Genomic DNA, 22,447 nt, shown 5'->3' on the forward strand with positions numbered 1-22,447 from the left:
GATTTTCTTCGATTATAGCTAAGAATACTCTCGATCAAGCAACCTTTCAAACAAAAACAACTAAATTAAAATCGGTTCATTCATTAGGAGCTACGATGCCACAGACAGATACACAGATATACAGATACACGGATACTTACGTCAAACTTATAACACCCCTCTTTTTGGGTCGGGGGTTAAAAACTAAGGGTTCATATAGAATTTTTAAAAATATTGAAGTTAAAAGTTGCGTACAAAAGGTAGTTTCAAATGAGATCGTCATTACGCGAAAAAAATCTCATCAAATAAAAGTACCTAAAAACCTCAATTCATTCGCACAAAAAATAGAAAAGAACTGCAATAAACTAGGCCACCCCTGTAGAATACAGTTTTCTATGACAAAAACCGATCAAGTGCCAGTCGGACCACGTGCAGTGGGGGTTCCGTAGTCGCCCGTTATTCTCTCCAGCTGCGACGTCCATTCCATATTTTTCCATCATTGTTCATAAACGTATATTTAAGGTTTATAGTGATGCGATAGTTTCGCGGAATTGCTACTCGAATTCTGAGGCCGACGGTACACGGCGAAATTATATGGGTTCCTTGTTAACTACGGAACGCTAAAAAGAAATAGACAGGACAAAGACCCCGAGATAATGGGATGCTGCGAAACACTGTCTGGCCTGAGAACGTGACATCTTTTATTCATCTTGCTGGCCCTTTTTGAGCTAAGAAGCCTACAAAAGTCGAGTATTATAGTACTCTAGCTGATGCCCGCAACTTCGTTCCCGTGGATATAGGTTGTTAAAAATCCCGTGGGAACTCATTGATTTTCCGGGATAAAAAATAGTCTATATGCTAATTCGGGATATTATCTATCTCCTTTCCAAATTTAAGCCAAATCGGTTTAAGAGTTTTTGTGTGAAGGAGTTACAAACATACACGCACATACACACAAACTTTCGCCTTTATAATCTATACTAATACTATAAAGAGGAAACCTTTGTATTTTTGTATTTTTGTATGTTTGTATTGAATAGGCTCAAAAACTACTGGACCGATTTCAAAATTTCTTTTACCATTACTTAGAGGGATTCTTCCGAATCCGTATAGGCTATATTTTATCCCGGAAAATAGATAGGATTTTTCGTGGTAGTGTCCACCCGTGCGAAGCCGGGGCGGGTCGCTAGTATAAAAATAAAGTGTTAAGTGTGATATGTTTATGTACTTTGAAAAGAGTAAGTAGGCAGGACTAGTTGTACACTATTTGTTAGGCTATAGTTGAAAATCATGGCAGTAGATAAGTCTTAGGTGGTTTGCAGTAAAACAAGTTCATCCGTCCATTTGTATGTCAAGCTAGTTTTTATAAAAAGACAGCGGAGGTTTCGTATGAGGTCCCGTTGGCACCCTTCGGTAAGGTATGGAGCCTTTAAAAGGAACGTGGGTCTACAAGTTACATACGAAGCTAATATAAAGCGGGGAAAAAAGGACAAAAGATTTACTTGTTTACAACCCAGCTCGTGATTACATACGCATTCTAACATCACATACAACGTGAATAACAAGTTTTTCAGAGCAAGGTTGTAGCCTGAAGGTTTACGCATTTCCCGAGGGAGGCGGCGGTGAAACATAAAGTCTGAAAGGACGATCATACAATCTGTATGTATACATACAATATGTACATAGTACATACATACAAATACAAATCATTTATTTGCACGATTGCAGGTATAATGATGGTGTTATAGCGTTATTAACTACATATTACCATCTACATTCTACAATCCCCCATAAAATGAACATACAAAATTTAGGGTCTGCCCGCGAAATTCAAATTTTACTTGGTTTTTCGCAATTTGTAAATTACTAATACGACAACGTAGGCTTATGGCACTTTAATCGCGGCAATGGCAGTATCATTCTCACAGGTTTATATAAAAATCTTTACTTGAAAGGGTCCAGTTTAAGAAGTTAGTTCTAGTATCGACTATAACTCACAAACTAGTCGATACTAGAACTAACTTCTTAAACTGGACCCTTTCAACATTCCGTCGAATTGAGAACCTCCCCTCTTTTTCGAAGTCGGTTAAAAGTCGGTTCATTAGTTTTAGCTACGACGCCACAGACAGATACACAGATACACACGTCAAACTTATAACATGACTCTTTTTGGGTCGGGGGTTAAAAATTACTTTCTCTAGCGTTTGGATAAACATGACTATATTCCGAATATGAAATAATAGAACGTTAATGGAAATTAGAATAATCCGGATCATAAAAGTCGTTTATGTATATTAAAGTATTCTCTATCTATTTACAAAAGAGTTGTACGAGTACATATTATTCGGCTTTGTAGGAAAACTTTATCCGGCCGTGGACTGAATTTCCGTCTCGGAGTAAATGAAAAAACTTTCATCTACACTTTAGCTTAAAACTATACTTAGTTGCGTATTGATTTGCCACATGCAGATACACAGACAGATACACAGATACACACGTCAAACTTATAACACCCTCTTTTTGGGTCGGGGGTTAATCATGATCATCTCAATCCATCGCTGGCTCATTACTGAACACAGGTATTCTTTTAAGATGAGAAGAGTTTAGGCCACAGTTCACCAGACTGGCCAGATGCGGATTGGCTGGTTGGTACGAGTACTTTTGAAAACATTATGGAGATTGTTTGCAGAAGCTAAGGTTTCCTTTTATGTTACCGTAACATAGGAGCCGGTGTACGAAACGATTTTAACTCCCGACCCAAAAAGAGGGGTATTATAAGGTTGACGCGTGTATCTGTCTGTGGCACCATAGCTCCTAAACTAATGAACCGATTTTAATTTAGTTTTTTTAGTTTGAAAGGTGGCTTGATCGAGGGTGTTCTTAGCTATAATCCAAGAAAATCGGTTCAGCCGTTTGAAAGTTATCAGCTCTTTTCTAGTTACTGTAACCTTCACTTGTGGGGGTGTTATAAATTTTTAATTTATACTTGTATATATTTAGATTTAGATATTATAGAGAAGGCTTGTACCATGCTCGTACTAGTTTGATTAACAGGGCTCTCTCCGTCACTCGTTTCATACAATCGTAGTTCCAATTTCATTTGAATATTAAGCAACCAAAGTCCATGAAATTTTGCAGACATATTCTAAAAACTAATATCTGTGTCTGTGGTTTTCCAGATTTCTGTTAAAATATTCGGTTTCAAAGTTACGCGGTCTTTAAATTTTTAACCCCCGACCCAAAAAGAGTCATGTTATAAGTTTGACGTGTGTATCTGTCTGTGGCACCATAGCTCCTAAACTAATGAACCGATTTTAATTTAGTTTTTTTAGTTTGAAAGGTGGCTTGATCGAGGGTGTTCTTAGCTATAATCCAAGAAAATCGGTTCAGCCGTTTGAAAGTTATCAGCTCTTTTCTAGTTACTGTAACCTTCACTTGTGGGGGTGTTATAAATTTTTAATTTATACTTGTATATATTTAGATTTAGATATTATAGAGAAGGCTTGTACCATGCTCGTACTAGTTTGATTAACAGGGCTCTCTCCGTCACTCGTTTCATACAATCGTAGTTCCAATTTCATTTGAATATTAAGCAACCAAAGTCCATGAAATTTTGCAGACATATTCTAAAAACTAATATCTGTGTCTGTGGTGTTTTAGATTTTTCTAAAAATATGTAGTTTTAAAATTACAGGGGCTCAAAGATTTGTATGTAAATTTTTAAGACCGCGTAACTTTGAAACCGAATATTTTAACAGAAATCTGGAAAACCACAGACATAGATATTAGTTTCTAGAATATGTCTGCAAAATTTCATGGACTTTGGTTGCTTAATATTCAAATGAAATTGGAACTACGATTGTATGAAACGAGTGACGGAGAGAGCCCTCTTAAAGCTGGACTTTCATTCGTCCAGATTACAAAGAGTTCGAGCGCACTCTATCTGGATATTATTGGACTTGTCCGGCCAATTTACCCGCTTTGTAAATAACAGAAAGCTTGCGGATAGCGTCTGATGTCTGGTTTGGATTAAATGAAACATCTTTCTTTGATTTAGATACTCGTTCGTTATTTATTTATCTTTTTCTTGCCATTTTCTTGCTTATGAAATAAGAAATTGAGTAATAACTCTGCATGATATTTTCATCTGTTTTACCAACCAACCAACCTAATCAACCAATCTAGTTTTAGTTTATTCCAAAGACTACTAGATTATGATAGGGTGTTAAAGTAGTGATGTAATGATTGAGAAAAATCTTTTTTAGGGTTCCGTACCTCAAAAGGAAAAACGGAACCCTTATAGGATCACTTTGTTGTCTGTCTGTCGTGTCTGTCAAGAAACCTAGACCTTGACCTAGAATCATGTTTGGTAGGTAGGTAGGTCTTATAGCACAAGTACAGGAATAAATCTGAAAACCGCGAATTTGTGGTTACATTATTTAAAAAAAATATGTTTCAATTTTCAAAATAAGATAACTATACCAATTGGGGTATTATATGAAAGGGCTCTACCTGTACATCCTAAAACAGATTTTTATTTATTTTTATGTATAACAGTTTTTGATTTATCGTGCAAAATGTTGGAAAAAATACCCGAGTACGGAACCCTCAGTGCGCGAGTCTGACTCGCACTTGGCCGGTTTTTTTTTTCAGCGTGACTGGTAGAGACTGAAAAACTTGTAGTGATAGACATGTGCTAAATGCTAATTCATAATAATTTTTTTTGGTTTAGAAGTTATAATACGCGTCTTTTTATGGTAATACTTTTACCAAGTAATTAATTAACATACCTACTTATTTATTTGTATGTAAGTAGTAGATAGTAATTTATAACACTAGAAAAATAGGTGTAAAATTATAGGTACTAGGTACTAGTATTATGAGCTAAGTTTACCTTAATTGTGGAAAAAATTATCGCACCAGTCCAACAGAAAATACCAGGAGAGCAGAAACAAACAGTAAACTGAACAGAAGCAACTAACACGATTGTTTATAAGGCACTATAAAAGCTACGGTTCACTTTCGAATCGACCGCACTAACTACAGTGTGTAGACACAGAAAGTTAATATTATGATTTTCACTCATGAAATCGACACAGGGAGACGCGGGGAGGCTGGTGGAAAACGTTTGGCCGCCTGGAACGGGTACGGTATCTTTGACATCGCGATTTGGACTGGCTAAAATTAACAATGTTGATCGAATGCACGCAGGGTTGGCACAGACGATTGACCGATATTTTAAAATGGGATACGGTGTGGATGCGATTTTAGCCCTTTTTATTATATCTTTTAATTCGAATTCAACGAACTTGATCTGATTTATTGTATACTAGCTGTTGCCCGCGACTTCGCGTGGTTGGCATGGCATAATATGGTTAAAAATAAAGTAGGGAAATTCTGAACAAAAAATTTAACGGTTGCTGATGATTTCTTGTGATTTTTATTAGTAATTCTATCAACGCCAGTAACGAAAAATGAAAAGCTGGCTTGTCGAGGAGTCTTTCTATAGTTATAATGAATTCCTACTTAGAAAGATTGAAAACAAAATTGATCATTAATATTTATTATTGTGTTTTATTCTATATTTTTTAAAAAATTTGTGACATTTTATGATAAAAAATAATTTGAATTATTGGATTGACGTATAATGTATATTATCAAGAATAAATGACTATGACTATGACTATGACTACCTACCTATACTAATCTATACTAATAAATAAAATTGAAGTGTCTGTCTGTAATTTCGAAATAACTACCTCTTATTAAGCTCATATAGTTATTTGAACTGTACTGTACCATAACTTAATCACCCGTTTTTAAATTTTTGTCTGTCTGTCTGTTTGTCCATGTTTTATGCGGTTTCCATCTAAATTACAGATTCTAACGGTCGCCGTCGACTGAGTCGACCGTGCGTAATGGGCCTAAGCATCGTGTCTGCTGTGGCCCTAAAATTAGCAATGTTGATCGAATGAACGTAGGGTTGGCACCGCGGACGAATCGATATTTGATAAAATGAGATGTGGTACATAGTACGTTGCCTGGTTTTATTGCTCGTAGGTGTATGCCTATAGTGTTTGATATGAAAAGTTTAATATCTCATTTTTATAGATTCTTATTATTAATTGATGTGAATGTTTACGGGGATTTAACTAACTTTACCTTTTTATATGATTATAGTTCACTGATAAATAAGATTATTTATAAAATAGATATATCAGCTAAACCTAGGCAGTAGCCAGGCAAATGATGAGCAGGGCAGAAATGTATGCCGCAGTCCGCAAGATACCTAGTATATTTTATTTATGTATCTATCTACCTATCAATATCTTGTAGCAGATATTAAAACGTTATATAAGAGTAAGAGATAGAACTTTTTACCTATATAACTTATGTTCTACGATCTCTACCATGATACCAGCTGAAAATACTGGCCGAGTGCGAGTCAGACTGGCGCACTTAGGTTCCGTACTCGGGTATTTTTCCGACACTTTGCACTATAAATCAAAATCTATTACGCATAAAAGTAAATAAAAATCTGTGTTACAATGTACAAGTAAAGCTCTTTCATAATGATACCCTATTTGGTATAGTTATCTTACTTTGAAAATTAAAAATACACTAATTATTTATTTGTTCATGAACAAATTTTTTTTTTTTTGTGATGTAACCATAAATTCAGTTTTCGGATTTTTTCTTTGCTTGTGCTATAAGACCTACCTAACTGCCAAATTTCATGATTCTAGGTCAACGGGAAGTAGGTACCCTAAGGTTTTCTTGACAGACACGACAGTCTGGCAGACAGATAGACAGACAGTCAGACAACAAAGTGATCCTATAAGGGTTCTGTTTTTTCTTTTGAGGTACGGAACCCTAAAAATAAATTCTCTAATTAATAAAAAATCCAGAGTAAGATGTGAAAATGTTTTATTTCTTATTTCTGCTTGGAAATAAACAAGGTCTCTACGCAATATAAAATAGTTATTTGGCACAAAACAAGTGTTCAGCTTGACGAAATAAAAGCCATAATTATGAAATATGACTATGAAAACGGCTTCAACATTTTTTGGCAGCCATGTCTGAACTGATTAGGTAGGTATACGTGAATCATCCATATCAATTAAGACTGCGATATCAAAAGATTCTGCCATGGATGTGAAAAAAATTCATAACGTAAGAATCACAGCAAGTGATTTTGGATTTAGCAGTGATATTATTATTTTAAACGAGAGGGTGCCCGCGACTTCGTCCGCGTGGATTCAGATTTTTAAAGATCCCGTGGGAACTGTTTGATTTTCCGGGATAAAATGCCTATGTCAATTACAGGGACGCAAGCTACCTCGGTATCTTTCATACAAATCGGTTAAGCTGATGGGTTTTTAGGAATCCCGTGGGAATTCCTTGATTTTCCGGGATAAAAAGTACCATATTTCCGTCCCCGGGATATAAGCTAACCCTGTACGTTTCGTCAGAATCGGTTAAACAGTTGGGCCGTGAAAAGGTAGCAGACAGACAGACAGACAGACTTTCGCATTTATATTATTAGTAGTAAAGATATTAAGTATGGAAGTATGGATAGCTTGCGCCCGTGACTTCGTTCGCGTTGACTATACTCAAACCCCTATTTTACTCCTTAGGGGTTGAATTTTCAAAAATCCTTTCTTAGCGGATGGTTACGTCATAATAGCTATCTCATGCCAAACAACCCGATCCGCTCAGTAGTTTGAGCAGTGCCTTGATAGATCAGTCAATCAGTCATCTTTTCCTTTTATAATTATTTAGATGACTGACTAGTTGATGCGTGCCACTTTATACAATGTGGATTTAGGTTTTTAAAATCCTGTGGGAACTCTTTTATTTTCCGGGATAAAGTAGCCTATATCCGTCCCTGGGGTGCAAATTCCCAAATTTTGTCAGAATCGGTTTAACGGATGTGCCGTATGAAGCTAGCAGACAGACATGCAGACACACTTTTTTATTTATAATATTATGGATGGATTATGTTAATGTTTGCTACAACCTGCATGATCTAAATACCAGAAGTGGATTATTAGATTGTGACGTTTAATCCGTAAGTAGGTGCTGCATGTAAGGTATGAATTAATCCAGTTTATATACGTATCTATCAACTATAATATTATATTCGGGAGGTAGAGCAGAAATGAACTTCGCGAACCCAGCGGTTAAGGCTGTGCATTGATAACTCAGTCAGTTAGTAAAAAATCACTTATAATATTTCGTCTACGAGCTAGAGACCTGTGACACACGGACAGACAGACAGATGGACAGATGGACAGCACATGACATTCTGTGCTAACGGGAAGTTAAAATATAAAATCTGTTTCTTAATATATTGCAATTTAAGTGTCCATTCAGTAAAAGTATTTCGATCCTTAATGAGCGCAGTTTCCGCATACAAATTTAGAAAAATGCGTCTGCGCTGTGTTATCGACTGATGCGCGTTGCGATCAAAATAAATCGGGGTCGAACGCTCAGGTACTAAGGTATTCCGAACTCTCAAGATTGGTGATTTTTAGGGATCCGCATTTCTAGAGAAAAAAAGGAACCCTTAGAGAATCACTTTGTTGTCTGTCTGTTTGTCTGTCGTGCCAGTCAAGACCCATCAAGGGAATCAAAACCTATTGGATACTTTCCGTTGTCCTAAAGACACTGTATCAATGTCTAGTAGCACAAGTAAAGGGAAAAATCCGAAAACCGTGAATTTGTGGTTACTTCTTGGTGTGGTAACTTTAAACATCTGACATGCAACTGGCCCTTTTTGTCCAAATCCGTACTAATATTATAAATGCGAAAGACAGACAGAAATACTGTCTAGCTAGCAGACAAACAGACAGAGAGACAGACAGACAGACAGACAGACAGACATACTGTCTATCTGTCTGTCGATCTGCTAGCTTTTACGGCACATCCCAGTGTATGATGACTTTTGAATAAATGAACGAAAAAAACATTATTGGAAAACAGGAAGTCTAGAAAATAATAGTGATGTCTCACAAAGCAGACAATTACCGAGTCGGCTGAGGGTAAGGCGGAGTTTAAGTGTTGCTTCAGGGAACAAAAGCCTACAAGCTTATCTTAGAAACGGCTCGTTCCTGAGAAGTTTCGCTTCTGTAAGAAACGTTTCTTTGGTATTTACAGTAAGTGACAAATAATTAGCTGTTTGATTGGATAAAAAAATCACAGACTAATTTATGACTTACTAGAGTAGATGGTACCAACGACTTCATCCACGTGGAACTGTGTATTCAACTCCCATCAGCGGTGTTCCCACAAGATTATGGGGTTATTCAAGGGACAGACCAACAAACTTTCAAAAATGGAGGTGTTGTGTTTTTCTACCTATGTAGGTACACTGATAATATCTCCGAGATTTCTGAACCGATTTGCGTAATTTTTTTTAATCGATAGAAGAACTTTGCGACATTGTTTCTTAAAAAATTTGGTTTCCAACTCCTCAATCCTGATGCTGCAGGGGACTTGACCACAAAAGCTGATGGGAATTAGGAACTGTCGGTTATAAATTGATATTGAATGTATCTATACTAAGCAAAAACTTTGTCGTTGACCTCGAGGACCCAACTCCTCAACCCTGATATTGTAAGAAATTGCACTCTTAAATCCTGGTGTTTCCACGGGATTTTTAAAGGATCATCTGTTTACGTGGTACTGTGGTGGTGGGCTATTACAGATAGGCTACTTTTGATCTGGAAAATCAAAAGTTCCCACGGGATTTTGAAAAACCTAAATCCACGCGGGTGAAGCTGCGGGCATCAACTAGTTTATAATATGGGTAGTGATTCCGAAAATACCAACTTGAATCAAGTTTCAGCGCTCGAACGACATTTCCTAAACAAACGCCCACATGTTCTATGCGCCCACATGAGTAAAGTGAATTAACATGAGTCCTAAAGGTCAAGTTAGGTTTACTTTATAGTCACTGGAAACCTTTAAAGTTTAATTTTAGAGATAAGCTAAATTTTCTAGATAAGCTAAGCATTTTCTTCAAACCAACACAAATAGAGCTTTATTCTAAAGACTGGTAGATGAAGTTGTATAGTTCTATTTATAAAATTTAGTTTTCTTGAACAAACAACTTACCAAATCACGTCATAGATGGCGCTGTCTGTCATAAACTTGCACTTGTCACAAATGCACGGTGGGCTATGTGTGGGATTTTTCTATCAGCCTGTATGCGTACACTGCTGGGCATAGGGTTTTCCAAGCGTGCGCCACCAAACAAGGCCCTCCGTCTTCCTCATAAAAAAGTGGTGTGGGATTAAAAGTATTATTTCTTGTACGATGGTCCGGAACCCTTCGTGTGTGAATCCGACTCGCACTTGACCGGGTTTTTTTTTAAATCCTAGTATCCTTACGTCATCATCTCAAATGATACTGGTTATGAGTTTTATCAAACTGAAAAAAAAAAAACAATATGGCAGGGCAGTCGTGTTTTTAAATTTTTTAATGACGACTTGATGATCCCTTTAAAACTTCGGATAACTTAAAAATGGTGTCACAGTTCTGTTTCAGAGTTTCTTCAATTAAAATATGCCCAAGTGCTCTATTACTTTCTTTGAAAAAGGAGTTTTAATGACTCTGTTCGCGTTATGCGGAACGGCTCATGAAAACAGCAGTTTGAAGCGACATTGTAAGAAGTTATGTTCTCGTTAACCTGATTTCAATAGAAATATTGTCACACGTGGGTACTTATTATCCATACTAATATTATGAAATGCGTAAGTGTATCTGTTTGTCTGTCTACTAGCTTTTCACGACCCAGCAGTCTAACCGATTTAGGTGAAATTGGTACAAAATTTATATGATGCCCACGACTTCGTCCGTCCGGATTTAGGCTTTTTTCAAATACCGTGGGAACTCTTTGATTTTCCGGGATAAATAGTAGCTTATCTCCTAGTGTAAGCTAACTCTGTACCAAATTTTATCAAATCGATTTAACTGTTGGGCTGTAAAAAGCTAGCAAACAGACCGACAGACAAACTTTCGCATTTATAATATTAGTATGGATATCATTTCATTGATCTCTTCAAGGACTTGTGTTTATATTTATTTTAAGCCTTTGCATAAATGATAATTGTTTGCCGCTTCGCGAATCTAACAGTCGCTTTGTTCGCCCGTCACAGAGTCTGATATTTCCTCTCTGCATTATCGATTGTATTTGTGGACGGGACCAGCACGCCCTGACCCCTAGTACCTAGTAAGATAGCTCCGAACTACGCAAGAACTCACCAGACAGAGGGACGCGGGAAGACCAGCCTACACTGGCTCGTGTAACAGCATACACACAAAACACACACACCAAGAAAATCTCCCGCGCATGCGTTCTGAAACCACCCCACCCAACTCGTCGGCCAAAGCCGGCAAAATTCTTCTACACCCCTGAGGTGACGTCCCAAACGCAACAACTAGTACGGAAAATTCGATTTCTAAAAGAAAATAAATACTAAAAAATATGTCTCTAACATTCTGTGTCTGTGTATCGCTTCAGCTTTAATTGTTGCTTAGTGTTTTTACTACGTTAGCATTAGTTATCACTTAACAGTGTAAAAAGGATTAAGTATTACAAAAAAAAAGTTTAAAAAAAATGGCGGAACGCTCACGTTTCGAATTTTAAATAGATAAAGATTTTTTTAGTTATAAAAAAGGTCTTTTATCGGGTAATGCTTGTGAGGACTTTAATCTATAAGTACTTCGTGTCGGTTTGCTAGTGCAAGGACACGGGAAAATCGATAATTCGTCCGCGATGGCGAGCAGGCTCTAGTTTATTTGAGTCCGGAGACCGGCTAGGGTGGTTTGAAGCTGATAAAACTCGGCTGTTGTTCATGTCAGCGCAGAAAGAAGAGGATTAGACTCGCGTCAGTCGACGACATGACTACGGAAACCGCCACGCCGAATCAGGTACGTAAAAGAACCTCGGGGGTAATTTTTGCCGCAACGGGGCCCGTGTCAAGGACAGTCACCTTCTTATACATACGTCTTATATAATGTTTCTTTGACTTCTACTCTAGACTACTGAAGAGGTATTCTTTTTAGCTTTTTTAGAACCATTATTCTAGATGTTTTTCATTTAGGAAATAAGCAATGTGCCTCATATCTATATTTTTTGCTTTGTTATTCTTTTTTTTTACCTTAATACATCTTGTGTATTTATATGTTAGTGATAGTTTTTAGCATAGTCGACAACAAACAAATTCGACAATTTTTAGACTGTTTTTCTTAATTTAATTTCAGATTCTTCATTTTTCACTTCCACCTTGGTATCAGATATTATATAATGTTACTTTAGCTTTTTTAGCTTTAGACTACTGAAGAGGTCTTCTTTTAACAGTTATTACAGATTATTTTCAGTAAAAAAATAAGCAAATTGCCTCATATCTATATTTTTTGAACTATAATTGTCTGCTTTGTTCATCGCCTTTAGTGTTATATTTTGTATTGAAATATTAGTGGTTGTTTTATTATCATGTATGAAAACTTCGACTTTGATTTCATAAAAACTACATATTTTACATATTTTGTCATCATGTCGTCTTTTTCTTAATTTAATTTCAAACTCTACATTTTTCCTTTCAACGTTAACTTCTGAGATTTTAAATATGTATGTGAATATACACTTTTCATTGATTTTTTCCTTATAATCATGTTATATTATACCCAACTTAATTGAATTATTATCTGATGTTTATCCTCATTTTCTTTATTCCATCAACGTCTCATATACCTACTTTATTTGTTTCTTTTGTTTTCGTTCATTGTCATTTCTCTGTCTCCCGTATCAGTAATTATATTAGTTATCCAGAAGCCAATCGAATGTTTCGTAGACTCCCGTACTGATCTGATTATTATGTTAACTCTATTGTATGTTATTTCTATTATCATTTTCATATCTGATTATTATTTCATTCTTATTTTTGTTTATTTATTCTTTTGATACAATCATTCTGTAGAGAAGTATGAGTAATCGGATTAGTTCCAAGTTCCCGCAAGGAAACCAATCGGATCTATCGAAGTCTCTTGTTATTTCTACCGTTGTTTCTCTTTTTCTTTCCTTATTTCATGTGCTAATTGCTATTTCTTCTCTATTATCCTCCAGAGAAGAATCACCAATCAAGTAAGTTATCTGGAGCCGATCAGATCTAACGTCGGCTCACGTACTGGTGTGATTTTAAAGTTATATTGATTTCATCATGTTTCTTTTCTTTCTTTGTTTTTAATAGCTAAATAGATAGCTAGTGTTTTGGAGCTTCTTCAATGGTACAATATTCTTACAAAAATTAACGGGTTTAAAAATAACCGACAAGTTTAAAAGTAGTGCTATTTTTATCCGCAGAGAACAATTTGGAAATGGTTTATGTGCATATAACTAAATTGGCACCTATATAATATTAAAATTGGTACCTATGCCCGAAACCTTTATGCCTAATTTTCATTTACAGATCTAATTGTATATTGTAACAATACTGTTTAGCCATAACGTTCAGAAGTTGGATGAACGAATCATCAGAAGTTATGACTCTTTTATTTCAGCTTGTTGCTGCTTAAATAGATGAATTTTAGTCGATGGTTAAAGTAAACTAAAGAATGTCTTGATGTATTAGCGCAGGAACTTGATATCGAAGAGTTTCCACATTTAATGCACCATTAAGCTAGGACGTTTACGACACACAACCCTTGAGATGTATAAGTTAACAGTACAAATAAAGAAACTTTATCATTTACAGAGGTAGGTAGTAACTCGTAGCTTGCTTTTAAGATCTAATACCTACCTACTTAAATATTTTATTTGTGTTAAAGATATTTAAAAAACTAAAACAGCTAAAACATCAAAAACCATATTTTTAATTCTCAAATGAAACATACCAAATTGTTCGACTGCATTTCAAAAGGACCTTTTGAATAATAAATTGGTGCTTTGTCTTTCGGTAAACTGATACTTTGTCTTTTGTTTTTACCAGCCGCATTTTGTAAGATTTTCAGTCTTTCATTTCTGTTTAGTTAATCTGTCCTAGTAATTGAAATTAATGATTTCATCTTTTCAACTTCATTGAAGCAAAAAAACACTTTATTAACACGTTATTCCGCGAAAAACGAACATCACACTTCGCACTAATATTATAAAGGCGAAAGGTTGTGTGTATGTGTGTGTGTGTGTGTAGGTATGTATGTTTGTTACTCCTTCACGCAAACCTACTGGACGGTTTTGGCTGTTTGGAATGGAGATAGATACAATCCTGGATTAGCACATAGGCCACTTTTTGTCCCGGAAAACCAAAGAGTTCCCGCGGGATTTCAAAAAACCTAAATCCACGCGGACGAAGTCGCGGGCGTCAGCTAGTACCTTTATAAAATCACCCTTTGAGATGTTTTCGGATAGAAATTACGATACTTTATCACATAGTTGATGCAAGTCAACCAAAGGAAGTAATTATTTATGTCCTTGACTTTGCACTACTCCTGTAGGGCTTCGGTCCCTTCAAACAGCTTTCCCTACTTAAGCCGTTATAGGATACTTGGCGCTTCGACGCCTACTTACCTACTTAGAAAAGGAATGTGGCCTGCGTTGCGGTTTTCATAACACAGTAGACTATGTTATTGTTATTTAGGCTAGACTATGTTATGTGCGTAGGGTTATCAATCACACTTGCATTATAAGACTCTTTCAATGATCTAGTATCTACATAGAAATCGTTCCTCTTTAAATTCATATCTTCTCCACTTTTTACTAGTATTATATTATAAAAGTTGTCTATGTTTTCGTGTGTATCTGTGTATCTGTCTGTGGCATCGTAGCTCCTAAACTAATGAACCGATTTTAAATTTAGTTTTTTCGTTTGAAAGGTGGCTTGATCGAGAGTGTTCTTAGCTATAATTCAAGAAAATCGGTTCAGCCGTTTGAAAGTTACTCTTTTCTAGTTACTGTAGTAACCTTCACTTGTCGGGGGTGAAATAATTAAAAAAAAAAAAGAATATTAGCCATGATAATCATGACTAATACTCCCCTTTCCCCTCCAATTAAGCGTAAAGCTTGTGCTAGGAGTGGGTACGACAATAGTGCAACGGGTGGGGTTTGAACCGCCGACTCTTTGGAATTAAGTCCTCTCCTCAACCGTTGAGCTATCGAGGCACAAATTTTCCCCTTATTCCAAACTAATCTCAAATATTTATTCTCAGGGGTGTCGACCTTTGTCTGCCGATACGTACGTACGTTCAGTAATTATTATGAATTTGTTAATTAGATCATGCTAATGGGGCAAGGAGGGGCGGCGAGGTGTCACGGTCGTCTGTTAATATTTGCAAAACATGAACACTATTATGTATTTCTTTGTACTGGGAAAATGCGTAAAAGAGTTAGGTGATATCATTTTTAACCCCCGACCCAAAAAGAGGGGTGTTATAAGTTTGACATGTGTATCTGTCTGTGGCATCGTAGCTCCTAATGTAATGAACCGATTTTAATTTAGTTTTTTTTGTTTGAAAGGTGGCTTGATCGAGAGTGTTCTTAGCTATAATCCAAGAAAATCTGTTCAGCTGTTTGAAAGTTATCAGCTCTTTTCTAGTTACTGTAACCTTCACTTGTCGGGGGTGTTATACATTTTTAATTTACACTTGTTACCAATTATATTTTAGCGAAACGTGGGGGGGTTCTTTCTATCAGTATTTTTAAGTAGATTTCTGTTATTGTTCAACTTGTGTAGGTATGTAACTTTATCTAATAATAATTTTTATATTAAAGTACTTTTTAATAAGGCAGTAGTCAGTACCTATGTAGAGAACTTGGGTAGTTTTGATGACATTGTTATGAAATAGTATAACAAAAGATTTTGAGTATCTACTACAAAAACCTGTGGATATTAAGGTCAAGCGTAATTTTTGTAAGTTAAAGACACTTGCAAAATGGCTGCGAAGCTTTATAAATCCAGATTATGAAATTGATGAAAAAAAAAAATGTTACTTAAGCATTTTTTTTGCAATCCTAAACATTATTTATGGATCTAAATTCATGTAAGCCTTGTATTAATTTATAAGATGGAAAATCATCTAAGCAAAGCTAAGGAACAGAGCTATTGCCTAACAGAATACCGTACAATTATAGTCATAAAATCAGACAAATCCGTACAAATGAAGTGAGTCATCAAGATCTGGCGACACAAAAAGCTTGCGATCCGTCGAGGGGTAGCGGAGTTATAAAATGTTATGGCATTTAGGGGTTGCATCCCCCTTGGTTACAAAAAAAGCGTTTTTCTGAGAGGGGGAGCTGTGTACTTTACACTGATGTTATAAGTGTTAGTTTTGGCTCCAGACTCGGCTAGTGTTAATGAATCATCCGTAACCGACGGTTGAAGCCAGTCTAAAAGCTAAGAAACTAAAAGCTTTTATAATATTTTTGTCGGAGTTTTGGATAATCATTTGATTTGTTCAGGTAACAAAGATGCAGGAAGCTACTGTTCATAATAGCTATAATTCAAACTGTCATGTCTATTATAGTTTAATTCAAATTCAAATTCCTTTATCGCGAATTTTTTAATTTATTTAGATCTGATTTTTCGATTGTCAAATAACTTTTATCTGAGGAATAAATATGAGGGTTTGACAGTTTTTGTAGAAAAAACTGTCAATACGTCAAATTTATTCCTCAGATAAAAGTTAATTGACGATTGAAAAATCGGCTTTTAAGGCTATCCTTGCCAACGATCCCCCGTCGATTTCCTACGTATGATATTATTGTTCTTATCTCTATCTGCCCTGGTTCGTGCATTCTCGGTTCCTAGATCGGTACATTTGTGATAACCAAATTTCAAATTGCTGTGATTGGCTGAATTTACCATGTTCTTGCTGCGACAGTGAGTTTGAGCCACTAGCGGAACAATGTTAGCCGGTCAGAAATGATTGCAATTAGTCAACCTGTTTGACGTCCGTGTTCTGTTTTCGATTACAAAAAAGAAAAAATTGTTGTTGCAATCATCAATTTTAGCAAATAGTGAAAGAGAGTCGGCCAATCAGAGGTCACAACTACCGTCACACTTTCTGTCACACTATGGCAGTAGGCATACCGAGTAATGAAAACAATTTTTCATTCTGTCTAGGTCGAAGTAGGGTTGCCACCTGGCTCTTTTTGATTTACAGGCTACCACCATCAAAAATACGGGGTTTAGATTTGAAGAAATTTGAAATTTTGAAGTATTTGAAGAATATATATATAGGCGGTGGTTCTCTCTGAAATGCATGGAAAGCCTATTTAGATATTTCAGTTTATTTATAAGTTTTGTATTTTTTCTCTGTATGTTGCCGTATCTTGATTGGTGAACTGTGTTTGCAATGTGGTTTTAAATAAAAGATTTATTTATTTAAATAGCTTTTAAAAACTCTTAGTGTTGTAAAGCAAAATGTTATACATTTCATGCATACAATCTTCTCATTTCAACTTAAAATTACATTTAATTTGTAATTCCACCTTCACAGTATCAATACTATGGCCGTAGCCAGGAATCGATTGCGGGAGAGGTTTTATTAGGGCCGGAACTGAATCCTGTCATGAGGAAAAAAACATTCGCTCAACTTTATGAGCTAATTACCTGGTTAGTGGAATTTCGCCTTTCAATTTGACAGCGAGATAAAATACAACAATAAAAAAGCGCGAGCGCAGTGAGCGTAAGTGTTTTTGGTTCAATACAGAAAAAATTAAAGTGAAAGGGAAACGAGTGTAGCCATAGCAAGATTTTATTTTTAAAGCTTCCTATCCATACTAATATTACGAATACGACAGTATATCTATTTGCCTATCTATTTGTTACCCTTTCACGGCCCATCTTCTTTGCCAAAATTTTGGTACTTACTATTCAGAGGTAACTAATTGCATCCCAGACATTTTTTTTAGGCGGCTTTTTAGCCCGGAAAATCCCCCACGGAATTTTTAAAAATCTAAATTCATGCAAACGAAATTGCGGGGTTTACACCAAGTAATAGAAATTCAAAGCGCGAGTGAAGTGAGCGCGAAATGTTTGATATATTTCCAAAAAAAAATTGGTAAGCAAATGCAAGAAATAGTGTAAGTATTATTTTAGGCTTAGGTTTTTGACGGCTTCCCAGGCGCAGTCGCCATTTCGAAATTTCTGGTCTGGTGGGAGGCTTCGGTCATGGCTAGTTATATGGTTAGTATGGCCCTAACGGCCAAGAAATTAGACTGCATCATCACTTACCACTAGAAAAGATTAAAGTCACGGGCTAACTTGTATAAAAAAAGGCTTACATCCTCAAATCAAGCCCCGCCGCCTTGACAACGACCATGATCAATATCGAGTGGGTTTCGGCTACGCATTGCCGCAAAAGGAAAATATTATTTCTACTGGACATAACGTCAGTGTTTGATTTCGCCAGCCAGCTCCTGCTGAATTTGTAAAAAACCGGCCAAGTGCGAGTCAGACCCACGCACCGAGGGTTCCGTATTCGGGTATTTTTTCCGACATTTTACTCGAGAAATCAAAAACTGTTATGCATTAAAAAAATATGCATAAAAATAAATAAAAATCTGTTTTAGAATGAACAGGTAAAGCCCTTTCATATGATAACCCACTTGATATATGTAGTTATCTTACTTTGAAAATTGAAAATACTAATATTTGTTCATGAACACATGACAGACGGATAGAAGGACAAATGGACAGACGGACAGACGGAAAGACTGACAGACTGACAGACAACGAAGTGATCCTATAAGAGTTCTTTTTTGCTTTTGAGTTACGGAACCCTAAAAATATTTAGTTTTATTTGCCCCGTATTTTATTTTCATAATTACAGGTTTCTGTATCCTAAAATACGGGGTAACCAGTAAAATACGGGGCCTCTGGCAACCCTATTCGGAAAACACTGTCACATTCAAGTTAATGTCAAATATTTTGTTTTCAATTACAGAAAGCTGCATCAATCATTATTACAATATTTTCTTTGTTGTGATTGGCTGAATTTTTGAGTTTCAGCCAATAAACAGACTATTTGCCAATTAAACGTCATAACAATATAAATGCCAGAAAGTTTAACCAAATAAAACAAACTTAATGAGAACCTAGTGAGAATGCAAACGGCACACAATTTATAATACATATTATGTTAGTCGTATATAATAGATATTATAGTAGTCGTTCACTTTGGTAATAGTCAGATTGTCATCAGTAAAATTGATATTGGTCGATGTATCGTAAATTATTGTTTCGGTGACAAATATTTTTATTATCTATTTATCTTTGAACAGAATGGAATAGAATGAAATGGAATGGAATACAATGATAAATTTTTATTCCTGTAAACTTTTAGGTAAACTTCAAAGTGTTTTTGGATGGTCAGATAAATTTACCACTGGTTCGGAATGCCGATCCTACGTTTTCTAGGGTTTCGTACCTCAAAATGAAAAACGGAACTCTTATAGGATCACTTTGCTGTCTATCTCTCTGTCTGTCGTGTGTGTCAAGAAAACCTCTAGGGTACTTCCCGTTGACTCAAAACCATGAAATTTGGCAGGTAACCTAACTGCGTAATTTTGGGTAGTTTTTTTAATCGATAAAGAAAGTTTGCGACATTGTTCAATAAAAAATTTGGATTCCAACTCCTCAACCCTGATGTTGCAGGGGACCTGACTACTAAAGCTAATGGGATTTAAAAAGTGTCGATTATTAATTGATATTGAAGGTATCTATACCAAGTAAACACTTTGTCGTTGACCTCAACCCTGATGCTGTAAGAAATTGCATTCCTAAATCCTGGTGATCCCTCGGGATTTGAAAAGGATCATCCGTTTAAATATTCTTACGTGATACAGAAACAAGTTGCATCCCGGGGACGGGCTATTACGGAGAGGCAACTTTTGTTCTGGGAAATGAAAGGATCGAGATTTTTAAAAACCTAAATCCACGCGAGCGAAGCTGCGGGCATTAGCTAGTTGTAAATATATTTAGAAGCTACTATAAGATAATAGATAAGGTACTTATTTCCTTATATTTTTATTGTATGGCAGCGCGCGGTTTTAAATTATAAATTGCACGTCCTGTCCTTTTCTGTAATACATTTTTTTCTCAATATCTACCGCTTTATCTCATAGCAAGAGTCCGTAAGACATAATACAGTGAAAATAAGCAAAATATACAATTTTTGCAGTTTCCACGTCAGTACCTGTCGAATTTTTCTAACAGTGTAAGCAGCAGAGCTGAGTTTACCATCAAGTGTTGATATGTGGGTGTTCCATAGAAGCTTTGCATCTAACATTATACTGAGAAACACGGGGTTCTCCTTTATTTTCAACATATGATTATTTATCAATGAATTTATGTCATTTAAGGTCCTGGTATTGGGCAGTGTGAATTCAACACACTTAGATTTCTTTGCATTTGGAAGTAAATTGTTAGCAATAAATCAGAGAGTGACCTGTGATATGGCATTACATATAGTATACATTGTCAAAAATTATAATATTAAAGCTGTGCGTATTGCGTGAGGAATAGGTTGCAAGAGAGTTGCAACTTGCAGGGTTTGATGCATGCGCTATTGCCAGCAAACATGAGACATATTTTTATCTACAGGCAACGTCTGAGTAGGTAACGCATACGTCTAACGCAAGTTGAAATGTACCAGTGTATTTAGTTAGACCTATCGACAAGTTTGGAGTTGGGTGCAGTCTAAATGTGGCCCGTGTGTTTAGACTGTCAGTTTCTGTCAGTTTCACGTGTCGTCCCCCGCACTTCACCACCCCGCTTGCACAAATCGAGACAGCACGAAATTTTCAAGATTTCTGGGTGTAATTTCTGGTTTTCGTAGTTCCCACATAATTATAACAATATAAAATATATAACGATAATTTTTTTACTACATAATATTCATTAAATTTTCTAGGTCTGTGGTTTTTCCAAATTTCATTAAATTGCTTCGTTGTCTAGAAAAACGAGCACAAAGTTGGGCCTTTTTTTAAAGAAAAATACAAATCTTTGAGCCCCTGTAATTTTAAAACTACATATTTTTAGAAAAATCTAAAACACCACAGACACAGTTATTAGTTTCTAGAATATGTCTGCAAAATTTCATGGACTTTGGTTGCTTAATATTCAAATGAAATGGGAACTACGATTGTATGGAGTAAGTGACGGAGAGAGCTCTGTTAAAGTCATTGAACTTTCAATGACAATTAATTGATATTTATTTCATGTTGTCTAGCCTCTAACACAGGTTTGGAAACAGATTCTTGTGGAAAAAGCCGGCCAAGAATGTTATTGTTTGGAAATAAAATAAAAAATATGATGATGTGTAATCCTTATTTAGTCATTAGACTCTTTAGTGTAGTACCTATAGTCTTAAATCCATGTCATGAATTCCAATAGGTAAGATCGAATAGGTATTGCTTCCCCAATACCGTTATTATAATGTTATGGTTCCGTAAACGTAAACGTATATTAGTACCTAAATTGAATACAGGTCAAATACTATCTAAAGAACTTATCATAATCAATATCCACTACAAATAGCTTCCTAATAAAAAGATACAGTCAGCAAGGAAAATAAATGTTATCAGAATTTTACTTTTCTATAATACTTTACTATACAAATATTTTGTATAATATCATTCCACTGCTGAGCAAAGGCCTCCCCATTCTTATATTTTGGGAATTCTATAGGGCTAGTTTATATCCGCGACTTTGTCCGCGTGGACTACACAAATTTCAAACCCCTATTTTTACCCATTTACGAAGCATTTTTGAATTTTCAAAAATCCTTTCTTAACGTTTGCTTACGTCATATTTATTTATTTATTTATTTAAACAGCTTTATTGCACAAGAAATACAAAGATAATAATAAATGATACAATCATAGAAATACGAGTACAAAGGGCGACCTTATCACTAAAGTGATCTCTCCCAGGTAACCCGTATGTTCGAACCTACAGAACTATAAGACGAGGAGTCATCATGCAGCTATATATACAATTAGGTATACATAAACATACACTCTAATAGGTACATATTATACAATAAATTCAAATTCAAATTCTAATTCAAATTATTTTTATTCAATTAAACTTTTACAAGTGCTTTTGAATCGTCAAAATAATCTACCACTGGTTCGGAATGCTGTTCCTACCGAGAAGAACCAGCAAGAAACTCGGCGGTTGCTCTTTTCAAATGTACAATTTACAATAATATGCCATACTGTATACAAGCAATTGCAGCGCCGTATATTGCTGGAGCGAATCAAATCCAAGCTTTTTTGTCATTTACATAATCTTCGATTGTATAATAAGCTTTTTCCAGGAGCATACTTTTAATAGATTTTTTAAACTTGTGTAAAGGCAAGTCTAAAATTGATTGTGGAATTTTATTATAAAATATTACACTCATTCCCACAAACGATTTTCCCACTTTCCTGAGGCGGAGCGTAGGATATGCGAGCCTA

The 22,447-nt window shown here is 35.7% G+C and overlaps 2 protein-coding genes across 13 annotated transcripts in view; one reads left to right on the forward strand and one right to left on the reverse strand.

Moving 5' to 3' along the window:
* LOC123877366 overlaps positions 1 to 5,188 on the reverse strand; it is an 80,454-nt gene extending 75,266 nt beyond the window's left edge. For 2 of the 6 annotated variants that reach the window (XM_045924054.1, XM_045924055.1), the window contains exon 1: positions 4,874 to 5,187. The gene's annotated coding sequence lies outside the window, so the exon portion shown is untranslated. Of the gene's footprint in view, positions 1 to 4,873 lie in introns of all 6 variants that reach the window. The other 4 variants (XM_045924058.1, XM_045924057.1, XM_045924053.1 and 1 more) reach the window with 3 other exon arrangements.
* Positions 5,189 to 11,372: 6,184 nt separating this feature from the next.
* LOC123877372 (ankyrin-2-like) overlaps positions 11,373 to 22,447 on the forward strand; it is a 96,544-nt gene continuing 85,469 nt past the window's right edge. For 6 of the 7 annotated variants that reach the window (XM_045924071.1, XM_045924072.1, XM_045924070.1 and 3 more), the window contains exon 1: positions 11,374 to 11,916. In XM_045924071.1, the coding sequence (XP_045780027.1) occupies positions 11,887 to 11,916 (30 nt within the window). In that variant the 5' untranslated portion in view covers positions 11,374 to 11,886. Of the gene's footprint in view, positions 11,917 to 22,447 lie in introns of all 7 variants that reach the window. The other variant, XM_045924076.1, reaches the window with a different exon arrangement.

Source organism: Maniola jurtina, chromosome 23 (assembly GCF_905333055.1).
Source record: "Maniola jurtina chromosome 23, ilManJurt1.1, whole genome shotgun sequence".
NCBI classification, from domain to species: Eukaryota; Metazoa; Arthropoda; class Insecta; order Lepidoptera; family Nymphalidae; genus Maniola; species Maniola jurtina.